The sequence below is a fragment of the Phalangium opilio genome, unplaced genomic scaffold (assembly GCF_054372755.1).
Source record: "Phalangium opilio isolate 3A_F unplaced genomic scaffold, DU_Popi_V2 ptg000113l_1, whole genome shotgun sequence".
NCBI classification, from domain to species: Eukaryota; Metazoa; Arthropoda; class Arachnida; order Opiliones; family Phalangiidae; genus Phalangium; species Phalangium opilio.
The window spans coordinates 465,991-482,808 of record NW_028324209.1 but is presented as its reverse complement, the minus strand read 5'-3'; the positions used below and the strand labels follow the sequence as shown (position 1 = coordinate 482,808).

At 40.6% G+C, this 16,818-nt stretch overlaps 2 protein-coding genes across 4 annotated transcripts; both read right to left on the bottom strand.

The window, feature by feature from the left end:
* Positions 1-296: 296 nt before the first annotated feature.
* On the bottom strand, positions 297-3,943 carry LOC149623132 (sodium-coupled monocarboxylate transporter 1-like). The gene is made up of 12 exons (XM_089852800.1): positions 3,450-3,943; positions 3,322-3,387; positions 2,893-3,012; positions 2,684-2,835; positions 2,483-2,623; positions 1,947-2,082; positions 1,402-1,609; positions 1,187-1,341; positions 938-1,128; positions 720-817; positions 574-649; positions 297-475 (listed from the first exon to the last, which is right to left on the bottom strand). The coding sequence occupies exons 1-12, from the start codon at positions 3,786-3,788 to the stop codon at positions 412-414; spliced, it is 1,746 nt and encodes a 581-aa protein (XP_089708926.1). The 5' UTR covers positions 3,789-3,943; the 3' UTR covers positions 297-411.
* A 1,786-nt stretch (positions 3,944-5,729) lies between these two features.
* On the bottom strand, positions 5,730-16,749 carry LOC149623131 (uncharacterized). 3 transcript variants are annotated; one of them, XM_089852793.1, is made up of 9 exons: positions 16,625-16,749; positions 15,307-15,420; positions 14,796-14,887; positions 13,554-13,611; positions 12,398-12,497; positions 11,703-11,851; positions 11,569-11,640; positions 8,804-9,199; positions 5,730-7,967 (listed from the first exon to the last, which is right to left on the bottom strand). In XM_089852793.1, exons 1-9 carry the CDS (start codon positions 16,625-16,627, stop codon positions 6,891-6,893), a joined length of 2,061 nt encoding a protein of 686 aa, XP_089708919.1. In that variant the 5' UTR covers positions 16,628-16,749; the 3' UTR covers positions 5,730-6,890. The 3 variants fall into 3 exon arrangements, with proteins under 3 accessions (XP_089708919.1, XP_089708918.1, XP_089708917.1); XM_089852792.1 differs by lacking the exon at positions 16,625-16,749 and adding an exon at positions 15,735-16,263 and having other exon boundaries at positions 13,554-13,608; XM_089852791.1 differs by lacking the exon at positions 16,625-16,749 and adding an exon at positions 15,735-15,764.
* Positions 16,750-16,818: the final 69 nt, after the last annotated feature.

Sequence of the window (16,818 nt, the reverse complement as noted above, 5' to 3'; positions counted from 1 at the left end):
CAAAGCTTTGCGAATAGAAATTAAAGCAGATACAATAAGGATGGAAATCAGTCATTGGGAAAAAACAGGAAATGAAGAGTATAAAATTTGGAGAGATATTACCTTTATGCGTTTGTAAAGGCCCAATCGTCTACGCCTCAACTGTATACCCTTTATGATCAAAGCTACACTCACATCTGTATGGCCGTGTAAACACTGGTTATTTAACTACACCTATCTAAAAACTGCGCGTCACGAGGATTTTCCTACATTTTGGGTCAGTGAAAACCAGCCTTGGTAAAAAAATATCAAAATAGTTGATCATCATCATTTAATTTTATTAGAAAAATGTGAAAACTAAGAATTTTATAATATGTTCCGCTAACTCAACTGTCCACTATTTCTTAAGCCTTGAATTTTATATTTTTCGTTTCATGTCACTGTAACTGGAGGGCTAAGGTTTTCGAGTTCCTGATTTTCATTTTCATTGTTTTTCCTGAAAATAAACATTAAAAACACAATTAACACACTTTTGGATAAGAATATTAGGCTTAACTAAACAGCCAAGGCATAGTACTGGAATTGGGAACTCACTGTAGGATGTCCGATTGGTTTTTCGAGTGTAATAACGGACTTAGAAGCCGTGAATCTGGAATTTGGTTTCGATCACCTTGAAAATATTAATCTATCACTATAAGTACGTAACGTCGTGGTAACGTTAAGTTACTGATTCAGCGTACCAACGAAAAACGATAATAAATATCCAACTAAGACTGTTAGCGTCACTCCTATCGGAGAATACCACAAGAATGATATTTTGTATATGGAAAATGAACCCCTGTTGAAAATTAGTTAGTCCTTGGTTCATTTTAAGTTCTACACTGATTTTAGCGCAAAAACGCCATAGGTTTTTCCACGTGTCCTTGACTCCTTTTAAAAGGAAATCTCAATAACCTACTTTTCAGACGCGATAATTGGTGGTGGTTTAGTGGTAACTGGTGTTTGACCTTCGAACCCAGTCTCATTCCTATTGGCCGGACATCCATCAACACTCATTGGTAGAACCGAGTACTTAACAGGATTCATAAGGGCTCCAATAACCAACCAGGTCATCATGACCAACGCGAATCCCATAGCGATCTTAGTTGACTAAAATACGCGGTATTTAGGCCCTAATTGCCAATTACATTAAGTGGTGAAAACTGACTTTGGTATTGCTGCGAGGAACGAACATTCCAAGTAGCATAACACCGCAAAGTGGTCCGTAAGCCGCTGTGACAAAAGTTGAATAGATTTTGATTGCCCCACCCAAATTAGGCATAACGAAACTGGTCAGTATAGCCAGAAGACCGTAAAAACCGGCTAGAATTAGTAATTAGATATTACTACGTGACCACGCGCTACTATCTGGGTAAAACAAACTTAGTGATTTGCAAATAATTATGTTTCGATTTTCATCCTTTGTAAAATTCGGGAATAGCGGTTTAAGATAGTCTTCAAGAGTCAAGGCAGCGAAGGCGTTAATGTACGATGACAGGGTACTCAAGGAACCGCTTAAAATCCCCGAAATTGCGATACCAGCCAATCCAGGAAAGCCACTTAACATAACGGCAATGGCGTATACCAAAATCTGGAAGATACGCATGAGCGTAAGCATTTAGACCAGTCTAAGAGACTAGTTCTGGAAAGGGGGAGGTAAAAAACGAGGCAGATACCGCATACAGTGGCGCGCAACTTCGACGCGCAAGCCTTTGGTAAAGGCGCGCGTCAATTGACTGTTGTTGGAAACAAGTGAATGTAACTGGACATAATAAAAAAAAACGTTTTGCTTGTAGCAAACGACGCGAAGAAAAAAATCAACCGAAGCGCGTGTTTTTCTCTTATGTCCAGTACTGATTTTATTTTTATCTTGGTTATATTAGATTAGGTTTTAGCAACCCTTAACCGAAACGTTTCTTACAACTAACCTGATCTAAATTGGTGACATTGGTACTGGGATCACTCATGGGATCGCAGTCTTTAAACTGGTTGTAAATGGCAAAACCGCTGAATATTAGGAGGAACTTCAAAAAGATCGTTAAACCAATACTAACGTACATTGAACTGGTTGTGGAAAAATAAATGGGTCAGTTCAAAACATCGGAACAATTTAGGTTGAACCAAGAAATCACGTAAGACCTATAATAACGCCTGAACGACTTATACCATAAACTTTAAAGTAATTTATTGCGACTCGAGCACACGCAGTGAGCTTAGGCAGGGATAGATTTAATTTTAGAAGTAGGAATGGAGAACGGTTAGTATTTACATCAGTCCGACTGTGGTGTTAGGCTTATGGTCCGACTCATAGCCCAGTATAGAACCCCTCCCTCCAACACGTAACGAAAAGTTTAAATTATCTTATTGGCTCACTTAAACTACGTTTTGATGACGTTACTGACGGGGACGGCGAAAAATACGTATAATAATGGTATTACGCGAGTTCTTGGTTATCTTAGCTTACTTTCGCGCTACTTTCATGTTTTCTACGCTTAGGAATCTTTGAATCCCCGCTTGATTGGTGCTGAAGTTTTTTATGGACATAACGAAGCCATTGATGGCCAACCCCCAGATTGAGTACCTATTGGTACCGTCCTCAACGAAGCTGCAAACAATAAGCCTATATCCTCACACTCCCCTTTAAGTCTACATCGCCTAATCTTACTCGATGTGTAATCTTCCACCATTGTAGGTCTGTACAGTAGCTTCGTACAAACCACCGGCATTCATCATGCCTTTAATTGTAATTAAGAAAAAACACATGAACATTAAGACCGTCTGCAAGACGTCGGTCCAAATGACGGCGCGATAACCACCCTAAAACCAAACACGCCACCATTAGAAAGAAGTGCAGGGTTAATCGGGGTAACTCACAGCGACGCAATAGATGACGCAGATAACACCCGTCACTGTACTAGTCACCAAAAACGGGATACCGGTCACCGTTGTTAAAGACAATGCTGGGATATACAGAACTACACCCAAGTAGATAATCTGTCAAAGGGCAAATAACATCTGATAAAAACAATCAGAAATTTGAGTCAAAACGGGAACATAAGTTGCGAGTCCTTGGGTGTTTATATCTATTCAATTTGGCTCGAAAGCTATAGTTTTGATTAGTTGGGTTAACGGAAGTCACGATTTAATCGAAAATGACTATTTCGTTGGAAAGCTTCGCTTTAAATCTTGCAATTTTGCGCCTGCGCTGTCACCTTTATACGCCGATACGGTAGCCTGGTAGTTCCCTACCAATTTTACACAGTCGGAAGATTCTATTCGCTAAGGTTAAAAGAAATCACTTACGTTACTGAAGAGATACAAGACTGAGAACATAACCCTCATGGGTTTATCGTAACGTTTCTCTAAATACTTTAATCGCGATTAAATTAAAAAATATTCAACGCTTAGTTCGTAATAAATTAGTGGATTACCTCGTAAATACTGACGTATTGGATCTGATGGAATACGGGTAAAATAGTGAAGGCCAAGACGATTTTCCCCAATGACGCGAAGAGCGTTATGAATTGGTATTGAATGCCGTACATGTACATTTCACCAATACCACCGGACATGGCTAGGGCTGACATAATAGTGGCCATGAGTGAAAAACCAACGGGGATGAAGGACATCCGTCGGTCAGCCAATAAATAACTGGCCACACTGTCCGATTTATCGCGACGACCAAAGAAAACGCCAATCATGACGCATAATAGTAAAGTAGCCGACATGACTACGTAATCAGTAATGCCTAACATGGATCCGTACGTCATTCTCGCGTCTAACTTGACCACAGCCTCTGAGGAGAACAACGGAATTGACCACTATTTCTTTGAGTAACAAAGATTCGATGACCACCGTCTTCGAGGACAAACTCGAAGGTTCTATTGGCGAGAAACCAACAACCTAGATTCGAGAGGTCTTCAATGTATCCTATTGAATAAAAATTTAACCGTATTATCCGCTACTTAGCGCGGTTTATGATGCTGTTGTATATATATCGGAGATTTAAGACGCCTTTTCATAGTGGTGGGCTCCGCGATTATCGCTTTATTAAGCTAGACGTTTCGTGGCGCGTGAATGGGACTCGCTCGTATTAAGTAATTGATAGACGTTACTGATTTTGCGTCGGGATCCAATTTCGAGAGTCTTTTCAACACTTACCATTCTTAAAGAAGAATTATCTTTAAATATCTTAAATAAACAATGATCTTAAATTACGGTTTTAATTGAAAAATAGATTAAAATATTACGCGCGTGGGGTCAGAATATAAAAACAACTTGTGGGGTCCGAATTCTGGAAAATTAAATTTATGCTAAATTATGGAAATTTAAACGCTAAGGAGGAAGTCTTTCAATTTATGCTAAATTTGTTTTCAAAGGCAAATAGAGAGACTGAGAGTTTCCAGTATAATTTGAATCAGTTGGAATTTTTTTCTAAGAGCAGGCCGAAACGTAGATGATGTTATAAGTAGAAAAGGATCAATTGAATTTATCTTGCGGATTTAAATTAAAACCTTTCAATATAACGTCTAATATTTGAGAAAGTGGCTGTATGTCATAATTCGTTAATTTAAGAATTTGAGCAAACTGCGTGGTTAATCTCAGTCACACCATAAGTGAATCATCCTCTTTAAGCGTCCATCATTAGGTCTTTGGAGGAACGTCTCCCGCTCCCTTCCTTTTCGTCAGAGCCTTAAGGCCTGTTCAGACTGGCACATTTTGCGAGTTCGCATCTGATCGCTTTGCTAGCTTGTTTGAAAGATCACGCTACTGTCCACATTGGGTTTTCGCTACGTCGCGTGCTCACGTGGCGAAGATACAAATTTCTCGCTACAATACTCTACTACAGTAACTGTAATAGTATTTTATTTGCCTTAATTTAAAACGGACCGGACATCACTGTAAATAAGACCTGTCTTAATCATTACTCCGATAAAAAGCCTTTTATTATTATTATTTTCGACCACGCGTGTTCGGAAGAGGAAGATCGCGGTCCGTAATGTTTTTATTTATTTAGTTCCTAATCGAGTTAGTTGTTAGTACAAATCCCTGAGAATGCCGAGGTTCAATGCTGCTAAAGTTCGGAACTATCCATATCTTTATGATACGAGACACAAAGATTACAAAGACCAAAATAAGAAAGACAATAAATGGGACGCAATTGGTACAATGCTCAGTTTGACTATTAAAGGCCGACTTCCAACGAAAAGGGTTCTAGCCAACTAAAGCAAAAATCCGGGAGGAAAAAAATTTAAAAGGATTCTATCGCGTATCTTCAGTTCGCTAGAACAACTGATTGCACGGCTTTCAGTTAGCTAGAACCCTTCCAACTTTTGCCCTAGTGGGGCTTCGAAAATCGGCACGGTCGCTTCATTGTTAGTCTCGATGCTCGGTTTTCAGTTCGCTAGAACACTGTTCGTTGGAAGTCGGCCTTTAAGCCTTGGTTCCATTATTACGCCATGACTACGCTAAGTGAAAGCCACAAGAGAGTTTTTTCACGGTTAATTGAAAACCACGCTTAATTTCAATTTTAAAAACATTAGGAGGTATTTCCCGAATGTTTCACTATGAAGAAAGTGTAATAATTTGTAGAAGAATCGATAAAATAAAAATGCCACTTCACGACAAAACGCTAGCAATTACACGGTCCTACATCTGATAGGATTGTACTAGTAATATTTAAAACAAAACTCGATTAAAATTAAATCCGATGTTGTTAAGAATGTATTCATTTTATTGCAATATTCGATAGAAAACCAATTGAAAAAAAATTACATACAAAATGGTAAACAAAAAACCTAAATACAAAGAGACGAAAATTAACTTTAAAAACATGTTATTTCGAATTTCGCGCGTAAAAACGTGTTAAGTTCGTACGTTGTTCTAAAAACTGTAAATTTCATTTAATCAAGCGATACAAAAATTCATTAATTTTCTAATTAAATACTATTAAATTATTTTTATTTAAATTAAGCGTAAACGAATAAAGAAGGGGAACATACACGACCGCTAAACATTTTTAACAAAAAGCTAATTACAATTAACATATAATTACACGCATTTATATCGAAAAGTATTTTTATAAGTTAAGGTTTTTAAGTCGATATAGAAAAAGATCAAATATACATTTTTATATAGATTGCGCAATGAAGTCTATAATATTTAAGTAAGTGACGCGCGAAAGAAATGTCTTTGCGCTCTTTGGTTTGGTTTTGGTTAAGCTTTGTCAATTACCAATCGCGATTCCTTAAACCGATTTTAGAGATATCGATTATCGAAAAAATTTCTACGAAGAGTCGTGAAAATCGCGATATCCTAACGATTATCGAAGGAATTTCTTCGATAATTCACAAATATCTCCTTGTTCGAAAGATAATTTGGTTTTAATTCACGAACATATCGATATCCTTACGACTATCAAATGTAAACTTAACTTCTTATAACGATATATGAAAATGATCCGACGATAATTCATAAATCAATATCCTAACTATTATCGTTCATGTAAAGCTCGATAAACTGAAGATTATCGCGGATATTTTGCGATAAATCACGATAAACGTCATATCATAACGACGCGAATAATGCTGTAGAAAACTCAATATCATAACGACAATGAGGATACATTTTACAACAATTCAGTAAAAAAAAACAAAAAACCTCGACATCGTAACTATTATCGAAAATAAAATATCGAAATTGCCGATAAAATAATATTTCACAAATCGATAAAAAAATCGCGATTAGGTAACTAAAAACTTAACCAGGTTAAACGACGATACTTTGGAAGACAAATGGACGAAATTAGGCCAAAATATGTCAAAAATATCTTACTGTTCGCGACAACGGCACGGGTGAGTGACAAACAAAACTCAGAGAGTTAACTTCTTAATACTCATCAAATGGTCAGCGTCATTGTTGACGGTCATCCTCTTGGGTGGCGTAGCTGGTGTTTGTGGCGGGGTCATCGGGGTCGAATTGGAACCAATCATGAAATCGGGGCCTTGTATCAAATGATGATCTTTAGCGGATACATTCAACATGGTAGTCGGTGGCACGCCTTGCGACGAACAGTTGCTCAAACCGGAAGTGACCATCAAGGGGGCGGGGAGGGCCATGACAGTAACTCCATTAACGGACTTGGCAACTAGATGAGGTTGTTGACCTCGCAAATGGCGGAAGGTCCTGGTAGAAACGACGTCATATCCTCCCGAAGCGCTACTTCGGGTGGAGAGACCGGAAGTTGAATTGCTGCGATCTCTTCGGCCGTAATTATTGTCGTTCTTGGGGGTTGACGGGTGACGGTATCCTCCGTGATAATTGCCATTATTTCTCGAAGGTGGACTGGCGCAACTTACGGCGCTATTCTTACGATTTCCAGTAAGGCAATTGCCATTTCCCTTGTAACCGCCGCCGCCATTTTTATCGCTACTACCACCACCGTAGCTCGTATTGCCGCCGCCGCCGCCGCCGCCGCTTGTCGCCCCTTGCAACTGGTTGTTTGCATTATTACCACCCTTGGAATGACCACCTCCACCGCCGCCGCCGCCATTTTGTTTGCTACTACCGTAAGTATCGCTTCCAGTTGCCATTTGATTGCAATTATTACCAGATCCATTGTAGTTCTGTTTATTGCCATTTGTCAATTGCTGGCTGAGATTTTCGTGACTATCGCTATTGCTATTGCTACAAGCGGCGGCGTTTGAATTGTTATTGCCGCCGCCATTTTGATTTTTGTAGCCGTAAGTTTCGTGGTTGTAGCCTCCAAAGTGGTATCCGGGAGACTGGTAAGGGCTCTCATTGCGATTGCGCGCTCCAGAGTTGAATTGGTAGACTTTGGCGACGGGAGGGTGACACGTTGGACTTTCGCTATATATATGCTGATGATTGTAATTACTCGAAGTCGAGTTGAAGACGAATTTACACGAACTCGAAGAGGGAGTCAAAACCTAAAAGGGGGGGGGAAATGTTGATTTTCAAAGCGCCGTTATTTTCCGAGCCCCTTCATTTTTTAAAACAAATTTATTTGACAAGTGTCAATAAATGAATTCTCTGATCTTATAAGCGCCTAGATTTTCAAATTTCTAGACTATCCATTGAATTTTAATCCAATTTTGATATTTCATAAGTCAGCGGCTTTAGACGCTTATTCAAATTTCATAAAACTTTAACGTGATTTTTCTTTAGTAGACACTTTTACAAATTCCTTGAAATTTTCCGCGCTATTTAGTCAGACACTTGAATTTCCATAACCTTTCCTGACCCTTTAAACCATACGCCCTGATCTTAAGCTTCTATGACCTTTCCCTGACCAGTATATTTACAAATTCCTTGACTCGAGCCGACATTTCAAACCCTATTTCAGGGTTCGTACGAAAGTTTTACATTGAAAATCCCTGACTTTTCCAGCTGTTATCCCTGACCAAATTTTGCCGTTATCCCTGACCATTTTAAGTACGCGTTTAACAGAGCCCACTTCGTAATTACACCTGGCTCATATTTAGCATTGCACGAAGAATGGTTTGATATACCAAACAAAATCCCTGACATATCCCTGACTTTTTCCCCTATTTTCCATATCCCTGACTTATCAAGGTTTTCCAGGTTCCGTACGAACCCTGTATTTACAAATTCCACGACTCGACCCGACCCGACCTTTCAAACCGTATTCAGATATTCCATGACTTTTCACTGAAGGTGTTTTACGAAATCACGAGAATTAAGCCTAACCTCGCGGCGAGTACCTAATCAAAGTTATCGGTGACTCAATACAAAGCAGACATACCTCGTTATTTCTGGGCGCGTCGCCATCAAAGTTATAATCCGGTGAAGTAGGCGTCAGTGGTCCTAATCGAAGATCCGCGCGAAAATTGGGCGAAATGGCAGACGTGGCAGTGGCAGTGGCAGTGGGCGGGGCTAAGGCGAATCCCAAGTAATTAGTCGGCATGACCGATATGACGCCACCCGGTTGCATCGAAGACCCGTTGTACAACGTGTAAAATTCGCCCGCAGCGGCGTTGGACGCTTGACCGGCAACGGTGCTCGTGGAGGCAGTGGCGCTATTGGCCTCTCCCGGGGAGGGACAAGGACTGGGGGAGGAAGGTACGCTCCCGGACGGGGACACGCCCCCGAGTGGACTCGCCGCGGCCGCGTAGAAATAATGGGTAGGAACGGCGGGGCTCTGAAAGACAAAACGTCAAGAGTTGTAACGCTTGATGTAATATTTATTTAAAAAGGGATAGTGTCGAACAAATCCGCTATTAAATTAATAAAGACTTTGCTCTAAGAAGCCACTTCAGTATCGGGACACGCAAAGCGGGGGGGGGGTTAATCCATTGCCGTCCCTGCGAACTTTCAGGATCCAAAACGGCCCTACCGCGCAGGCGCCAAAAATCGAGACGGAAGACAACGCGTGACCCCCCCCCCCACCCACGTATTTCCCTCTCAGTTATTACATCGAAGGTGCTTATTATTTATCGCGATTTTTATCATCTTTGAGAAGGACCCCGCAATCGGTACGCTCAAATTTAACTATTTAAAACTACGAAAACATAATGAAGATCGAAATTAAAACGGTACTATCCCTTGAAGAACATCATACGAATAATAATAATTAATAAAAACAAGCAAATTCAAATCGTGTTACGATAGCTTTAGTGCCAACACTGCATAAACCAAACTTCAGTCTTGTTTAAAACATGGAACCAATAGGTAAATAGAGACTTATGACGACATTGCCTAGCTCAATCTACATTCTACAATAAAGAACCTTTTGGAATTGCACCATTTGTAACATATACCTGCCTGACAATAATGAAGGTTTAAATTCAAGGTTACAACGAAAAACCACCAATATAGACGCCAGAACCGAGATTAGCGCGTCCTGTTACTGTTACAACCCTATTGGTTCCGAGCAAGAAGAGTATACAAAAGGGGAGACTCTGAGTCAGACAAAATGCACTTGTAGTTGCGCCGTTACCCGGTTAACACGGTTAACGCTTCCCCCCCCCCCTCACGCCAATAGGGTGCACATTCGACGCTCTATAGGATGTGCAACCATGGATAAAGGCTGCGCGTGAGGAAATTTGTTTTCACTCTACAGGATAGGCAACTCCCTATCTCCGACCACAGCTTATTCAATATATACTCTGTTACAACATCGGTTGTCAGCACGCGCGAAGCTATTTCTCTATGTAACTTAGCTCTGTACGTGTCTGTCAAGAGACCAAAAACTTCAGGATCTTCAGGATTTAAAATATCCGCTCGAATGCACGGACCTCTAGGCCTTAGCTTCAAATACATGTGAAATTGACTACAGCCTACTACACTTATTTGAAACATAGGCCTAGAGGTCCGTGCAGTCGTGCACTCGAGCTAAAAAATTCGCGGATATTTTAAATCCTGAAGATATTGAAGTTTTTGGTCTCTTGACAGCACGTACAAACCTACGTTACATAGAGACTTAGCTTTGCGCGTGCTGACAACCGATGTTGTAACAGACTATATACGGAATAAGCTGTCGTTCGAGATAGGGAGTTGCCTATCCTGTAGAATGAAAACAAATTTCCTGACGCGCATTCTTTATCCATGGTCCAAGCCTCTTTGCTCTAGCCTCATAAGCTTGTTTATAATTTTGAATATCCCTCGTTTCGAGTCTCCCCCACTTATACATCCTCCTTGTTCCGAGCAAGGGGACGACAACTACTAAACTACACCATGCAAAACAAACTGTTTTTTTTTTCAACCGTCTGACATAGCGAAAGGCGCATTAATACATGATTAAGAAGAAAAAAAAGAGTGCGGGAGGGATGGAAAATTTGATTTTCATAAAAATCCAACCTCAATCGTGATTATCATCACCAAGTCGCTACACTGGATATGTTGGCGTTGGTCAAAAGTTTCTGTCGGTTACGACGTAAGAAAGGTGAGTTGGGGGCGGTGGTTGGACCATGACGTAAGAGTGACCGTGTCCCCCTTCACCCAGAAGACCACCGCCACCCGCCTAAATAAACACCACGCAATTTAATTCCCACTCTCATCAGAAATAGTCGTAACACCAAATGTTCTATAAGACCAATATTTAAATAAAAAGGTCGTATCTATGTCGCCCGAGGTCATAGGTCAAAACGGAAGTTACTACGTCAAAGGGGACACTTTCTAGAGCAACACCTCCAAGTTCTAGACATCTATCTTTTAAATTAATGTCCCAGCGTTAAAATTAAGCCGAAAACCAAAAACCAGCGACTTGACATTTAAATAAACATATCTTTAACTGGGCACGGCTTTGTCCCCCGAGGTCATAGGTCAAAACTGAGACTACCAGGCGAAAGAAAACATTCCCTAGAATAACACCTCCAAGTCCTAGACATCTATCTTTTAAATTAATGTCCCAGCGTTAAAATTAAGCCGAAACCAAACATTTAAATAAACATATCTTTAAGCGGACCTATCTTCGCTTCCCGAGGTCATAGGTCATAAATTGAGACTACCACCCATAAAATTAATTGTCCATAAACAAACAAGCGAGCGAGCGAGCGAGCGTGTACTTACAGTAGGTGCTTGGTAAGAGAACGTCTGTGGTACATAGAGCGTCTGAGGATAGACAACAGGGTAAGTAGCCGCCTATAATTAAATTCTTTTAATTAATATAATTAAATACAGGCAATAATTAACGTCATAATTACCTGTGGTTGAGGGTATTGAAAGACACTATCCGGGGAATTGGTAAAAAAAGCCATTCCATTATGGTATGTGTAAGGAATACCGTTATGGTAAAGAATACTCCCATGGGCTGCCGCACCTGGCCCTGGCCCTGGCCCTGCTCCTCCTTCAACTGCCAATGAAAACACGACCCCACCCCCCTCGCTTTAAAACCATACGGGACACTCTTACGGGGTAAAAATTTAATCGGGGTCGGGGTCGGGGTCGGGGGCAGGTTATCCCCGAAAAAAACAAGTCGGGATCGGGGTCGGGGTCGGGGTAAGACATCGCATGCTGAAAAACTTTGGAAAAATGATAAAAAAAATCGTTAAATTTCTGGGTGTTTGGAAAGAAGCTTTATTAATATACAACTAAATATATAACTCAGTGAGTCTCGGTCTCAGAGAGACTCGTATCATATTTTGTTTGTTGTTATAGTTGCCCCCTTTTTTTCATAAAGGAGAAGCGGAGCACTTATTTCAGACGAATGAGATGATTGTTTTTGGCGCGGGACAAAAACTAATTTGCTAAAAATAACCTAACCAAAATCTAACCCCGACTACATTTTACATGTTAGGTACAGGGGTCGGGGTCGGGGTCGGGGAAAAATGTCGGGGATCCCCGGTTTTCGGGGTCGGGGTCCCGTACGAACACTACTTAAATACTTCTAATTACTTACGAGTAACACCCGTGACGTCACCGTACACTCTAGCGAAGGGTTGCTTCTTAATTGCCGGCGCTATGTTTAACTTCCGGTCTTTAAGCGTCAGATTCTCGGCCTAACAGCAAAATATGCAAAAGTTACGTTTATTTAATAGGGACCTAGCTAACAGTTCTGACCCTGAAACGTCACACCCGGTTCTATCTCTTACTGGGAGTTTCATCCCCCCCTAACGGCGGGTTGGAAACAGTATTCTACGCGCAAAAATGCCAAACAGAGAGGGGGGGCTGCGTGACGTCAGACTATCTCTTCCCCCTAGCCAGCTGTTAGCTCCCTATAGGTTTATGAGGAATCACGTAAGAACCAATAGCCTCGAGTGTTCCCAAATTCACAGCCCCCATCCCTTCCCTCGATGCTATGCTAGAGAGGGCTCGGTTTGTACAGTGGAAGGGGGGGGGGCATTTTCAGGTCACTTTAGAGATCCAGCGGCCATGCTTGAAACAAAGAGGAGAAAGAGAGAGGGAGATGGAAACGCGCTTTGTAAAATCCGTCGAAAAATGGGAAAATAGGGGGGTAGTAAAAACAATTTTCGGTACGTTTAGTTTTAGGACGCGCATCCTTCGCGCAGGGGGGATTAACCTCCTCGTCTTATCTCCGTCATCCCCTACGTCAACTGTGCGCGAGAAAGCAGCGCTCAGGCACCGCGGTGTACCGTAGATTTACCCCCGTTTTCACCACGCATGGATCACCGCTGCCTATACCGATTCTCTCTCCCTCTCTTCTCTCCTCTTTGCATGAAATAATGCGCGAGACTGCACGCTACCTTGCCGTGAGGGGAAGAAGTAACCATGGTAACCGGGGAACGGCACAGTACCGTTTTAGGAAGGGGGGGGACGACTACAAGTGCATTTTGTCTGACTCCAACAAGTCTCCCCTCTTATAAATTCTCCTTGCCCCACGCGCCTCGCTTTAATATTTAACAAAATCCTAGTAGCACGCTTGAGTTTATGCCGAATGATACTTAGGGCGAGATTTGATAGGAAGGCAGGGCGTTACGCGATTGGTCAGGGGGGCTTATTTCAAATTATCATTCGCAGACTATTTCCCGAATGTTTCACTATGCAGACAGGTACGCAAGGTCTATGGTAAAATTGAACTAATTTGCGTAATTTACCTCTTTTTGGATCCTCCTGGCTTCCTCCTCAGTCTCGAAAGTTACGAACCCATATCTACTGAAAATAATCAGCAAAATGTCTGAAAAACGTGCCCTTTAAAATAATATAACTAATCCCCCCAAAAAACCACAAAAGTTAATTAATTATCAAATTTAACGAAAATGATTGCCGCCGGCTTTCTTATGTAGATTAATGGCAGTATCCCAGTCTCGACTGTATTAAGGCCTATGGACAAATAACACGGGGTGCTACTAGTTTATACAGGGTGTTTCTAAAGGCTCTGATAGAAATTAAGGAATTGGGAGTGGGGTGGAGTGGGGTGGGGTGGGGTGTTCTTGGAACGATTTTGATTCAAAACTTTTCTATGCATAGACATTAGAACATGTATTAAGAACCTAGACAAACTATCGCGAGTGAAGGAACTATTAAATTTGTACAAAAATAAATAAATATGCAAATATTTTAATTGTCTGTTAGTGAAAATCTCCGCATCCTACCAGGGTTAGATGTAATTTTAGAAGTAGGAATGGCGAACAGAGTAATGTGGGCGCGCGTCAAAGTCCCGCACCCCCTTCCCCGGGACGGGACGGGACCGTGACGGGACGGGGGGGGTATAAAAGAAGAGGAGGCGGGCCATAGCGACAGAGGTCAAGAGGAATTACGTAATTTTCGCCACTGTCCCGTCAGCAACTTCATCAAAACGTAGTTTAAGTGAGCCAATAAGATAATTTAAACTTTTCGTTACGTGTTGGAGGGAGGGGCTCTATACTGGGTGCTCTACGAGTCGGACTGAAGTAAATACTAACCGTTCTCCATTCCTACTTCTAAAATTAAATCTATCCCTGGTAGCACTCAAACAACGAGGGGCTAATCACAATTGACAACTTTCCGGTACACCTATTAGGTAATGTTAGATTACCGAAAAACCGTCACCAATATTACGCCGATACCATCCGTAACAATTAATTATTTCCGAGGTGCTTAACCCTTTTTGTCAAATTAATCGCGTTCAGATTAATGCCACGATTATGTAATAATTACGAGTAAGGTCTAGAGTAATTAGCCCCTCGGAAAATGTAACAGTTAGGGGAAATTCTAGTTCTAGAAGAATCGCGCGAAAACTTGGCAAGCAACAACGATTAAAAGATTTTATTTTTTTGTTCTTCTAAATTCTTTGTTTAATTCAATTAAAGGAAAGGTAACGCTAAATAGAAGAAAATCGACTTTAAAGTGATACTCACCCTTTAGAAACCCCGGCACGATCGGAAATTATCTTTGTGGCTTTGACATTACCAAAGCTAGAGAACAAAGCGTGCAATTCAGCTTCCGTCGTCTGCATTAACGAGTATAAATACCGTTTAAATTCACTTTCCCTCGCGTTTATTTACAAAGTCTGTGACGTCATTTACATAGTTTTCGCTAAAGGGGAATTCTCAGTGTTGTAAGAGAAAAATGCCAGTAGTTCAGTTCAGTTCAGTTTGAATCAGAACTGGACTAACTAACTATAGGGCCTGTCAACGCTGCGCAGATGGGACGAATCTTTGCTAGCCCTTTAGTGAAAACTATATAGAGATATCTCAGTTGCGACGTTAGTGCCTAGGTAAAACGTCACGGGCTTAGCTTTGGCAGTCTGCGGCCATGTTTGGTACCGCTTTGGTTCTATGAGCAAATAGCATGGGTGACGTCACACCAAGCCGTCTGAGATAGCTCTATAGTAAATATGACGTCATTATACGAGGTTGTATATCTTACATTGGGTGCAATGCCCCCAACAAATATCCTATTGGGTACAGGGGTCCCGAATTTGGGGGCATTTGCTGCCAGGGGGGAAGATGATGGGGAACAATCGGAACTCGGTGTGGAAGACTGAATCAAATTAAAAGAATTAAGTTAATTGACAATTATTTATTTAAAAACGAAAGGCTTAGTAGTAAAGCCTATTTATTTGAAGTCGTTAAGTTATAATGAATTTTAAATAATTAGATTATTAAATAGTAGTACTAAACTAAGCCTAAATTACGAAAACCATTTCAAAAAATGTAGTCCAAGGCTTAGGGCCTTTTCAAAAACACGACACGATATTATTCTTTAACAAACTTAATCAAATAAAAATATGCAATGTATAAAAACATTAAGAACTCAATTTAATTAATCAAGATTTAAATGAAACCTAAGCTTACCATTTCTGAAGTCATAATTACAAATGTTAAACGAGAAAATTATCCTTTTTAGTAAAAGCGCACTGAAAATTCAATTCAAAAACGGAGTAACGGACGAAACTTATTTCTTGCATAAGCAAAGGCTTAACGATTCCGGGGTTATTTGTCTCGAAAATGTTGAAAATGAACCCGTACACATTTCTAAAGCAACCAGTTTGAAGTTGCGATTTTGGGCAATTAAAACCGAGCTAATCTAGCTACGAACCGACAAAAGCCGCAGTAGGGTACTCAATCTATTTTTAAATTAACTGGAGTTCTTTTAAAAAACGGCCCTAAACCACGGTCGCCCTGGGATTTTTTGGCACATGCTCCAAAAATGCATCACTCTAATTTCCGACCTTTTTTTTAAAAAAAGATATCAACGGGAAACTAAAATACCTTTTAGAATTATCACGAACAATGCGTATTGTTTCATTCCGTTTGTTATAGGCTGCTTAAGGTTTAGGCCTAATAAATACGACAAGATTAAAAATGTCAAATTTCAATCGCCTATTTCTCAACAGATAGGCTTAACTTTATCGCTAAAATCAATAGAATTTCCAACAGCGGCCATTTAAACTTTGACCTGACCCAAGATATCGATACTGTATGAATTTTGAACCCCGCGAAAAGCAAACGGGACAAAGTTACGCCTTTGTTTAAAAACAAATGCACCGTAAAAATCTATCCAACTTACATTTAGGGTTACTGAAATATTAATTTAACTAATTACAATTAACTAAATTCAACTTAATAACGCGTTAAACTACGAGGTACAAGCCGCCTTTGATCTTTGCCAAGCCTTGGTCCTTACGCAATTTAGATAATAGAGTTCAATCTTTCGTTAAAATAAATTGAATTTAAATTCTTACCATTTTACAGTTAAAGAGAGCTGGAGTACGACAACACAAACGTTGTTAATAAAACTTAAATTATGGTTAGTTAGGGTTAAAACGCGGCCTTGAGAATAACCGCGTGTCCTTCCGATCGTCTCGAGTACTGTCTGAAACGATATTGTTTTCTGTCAGCCACAACGCTCGCCGCTATCGTAAAAAACTTTCCCAAA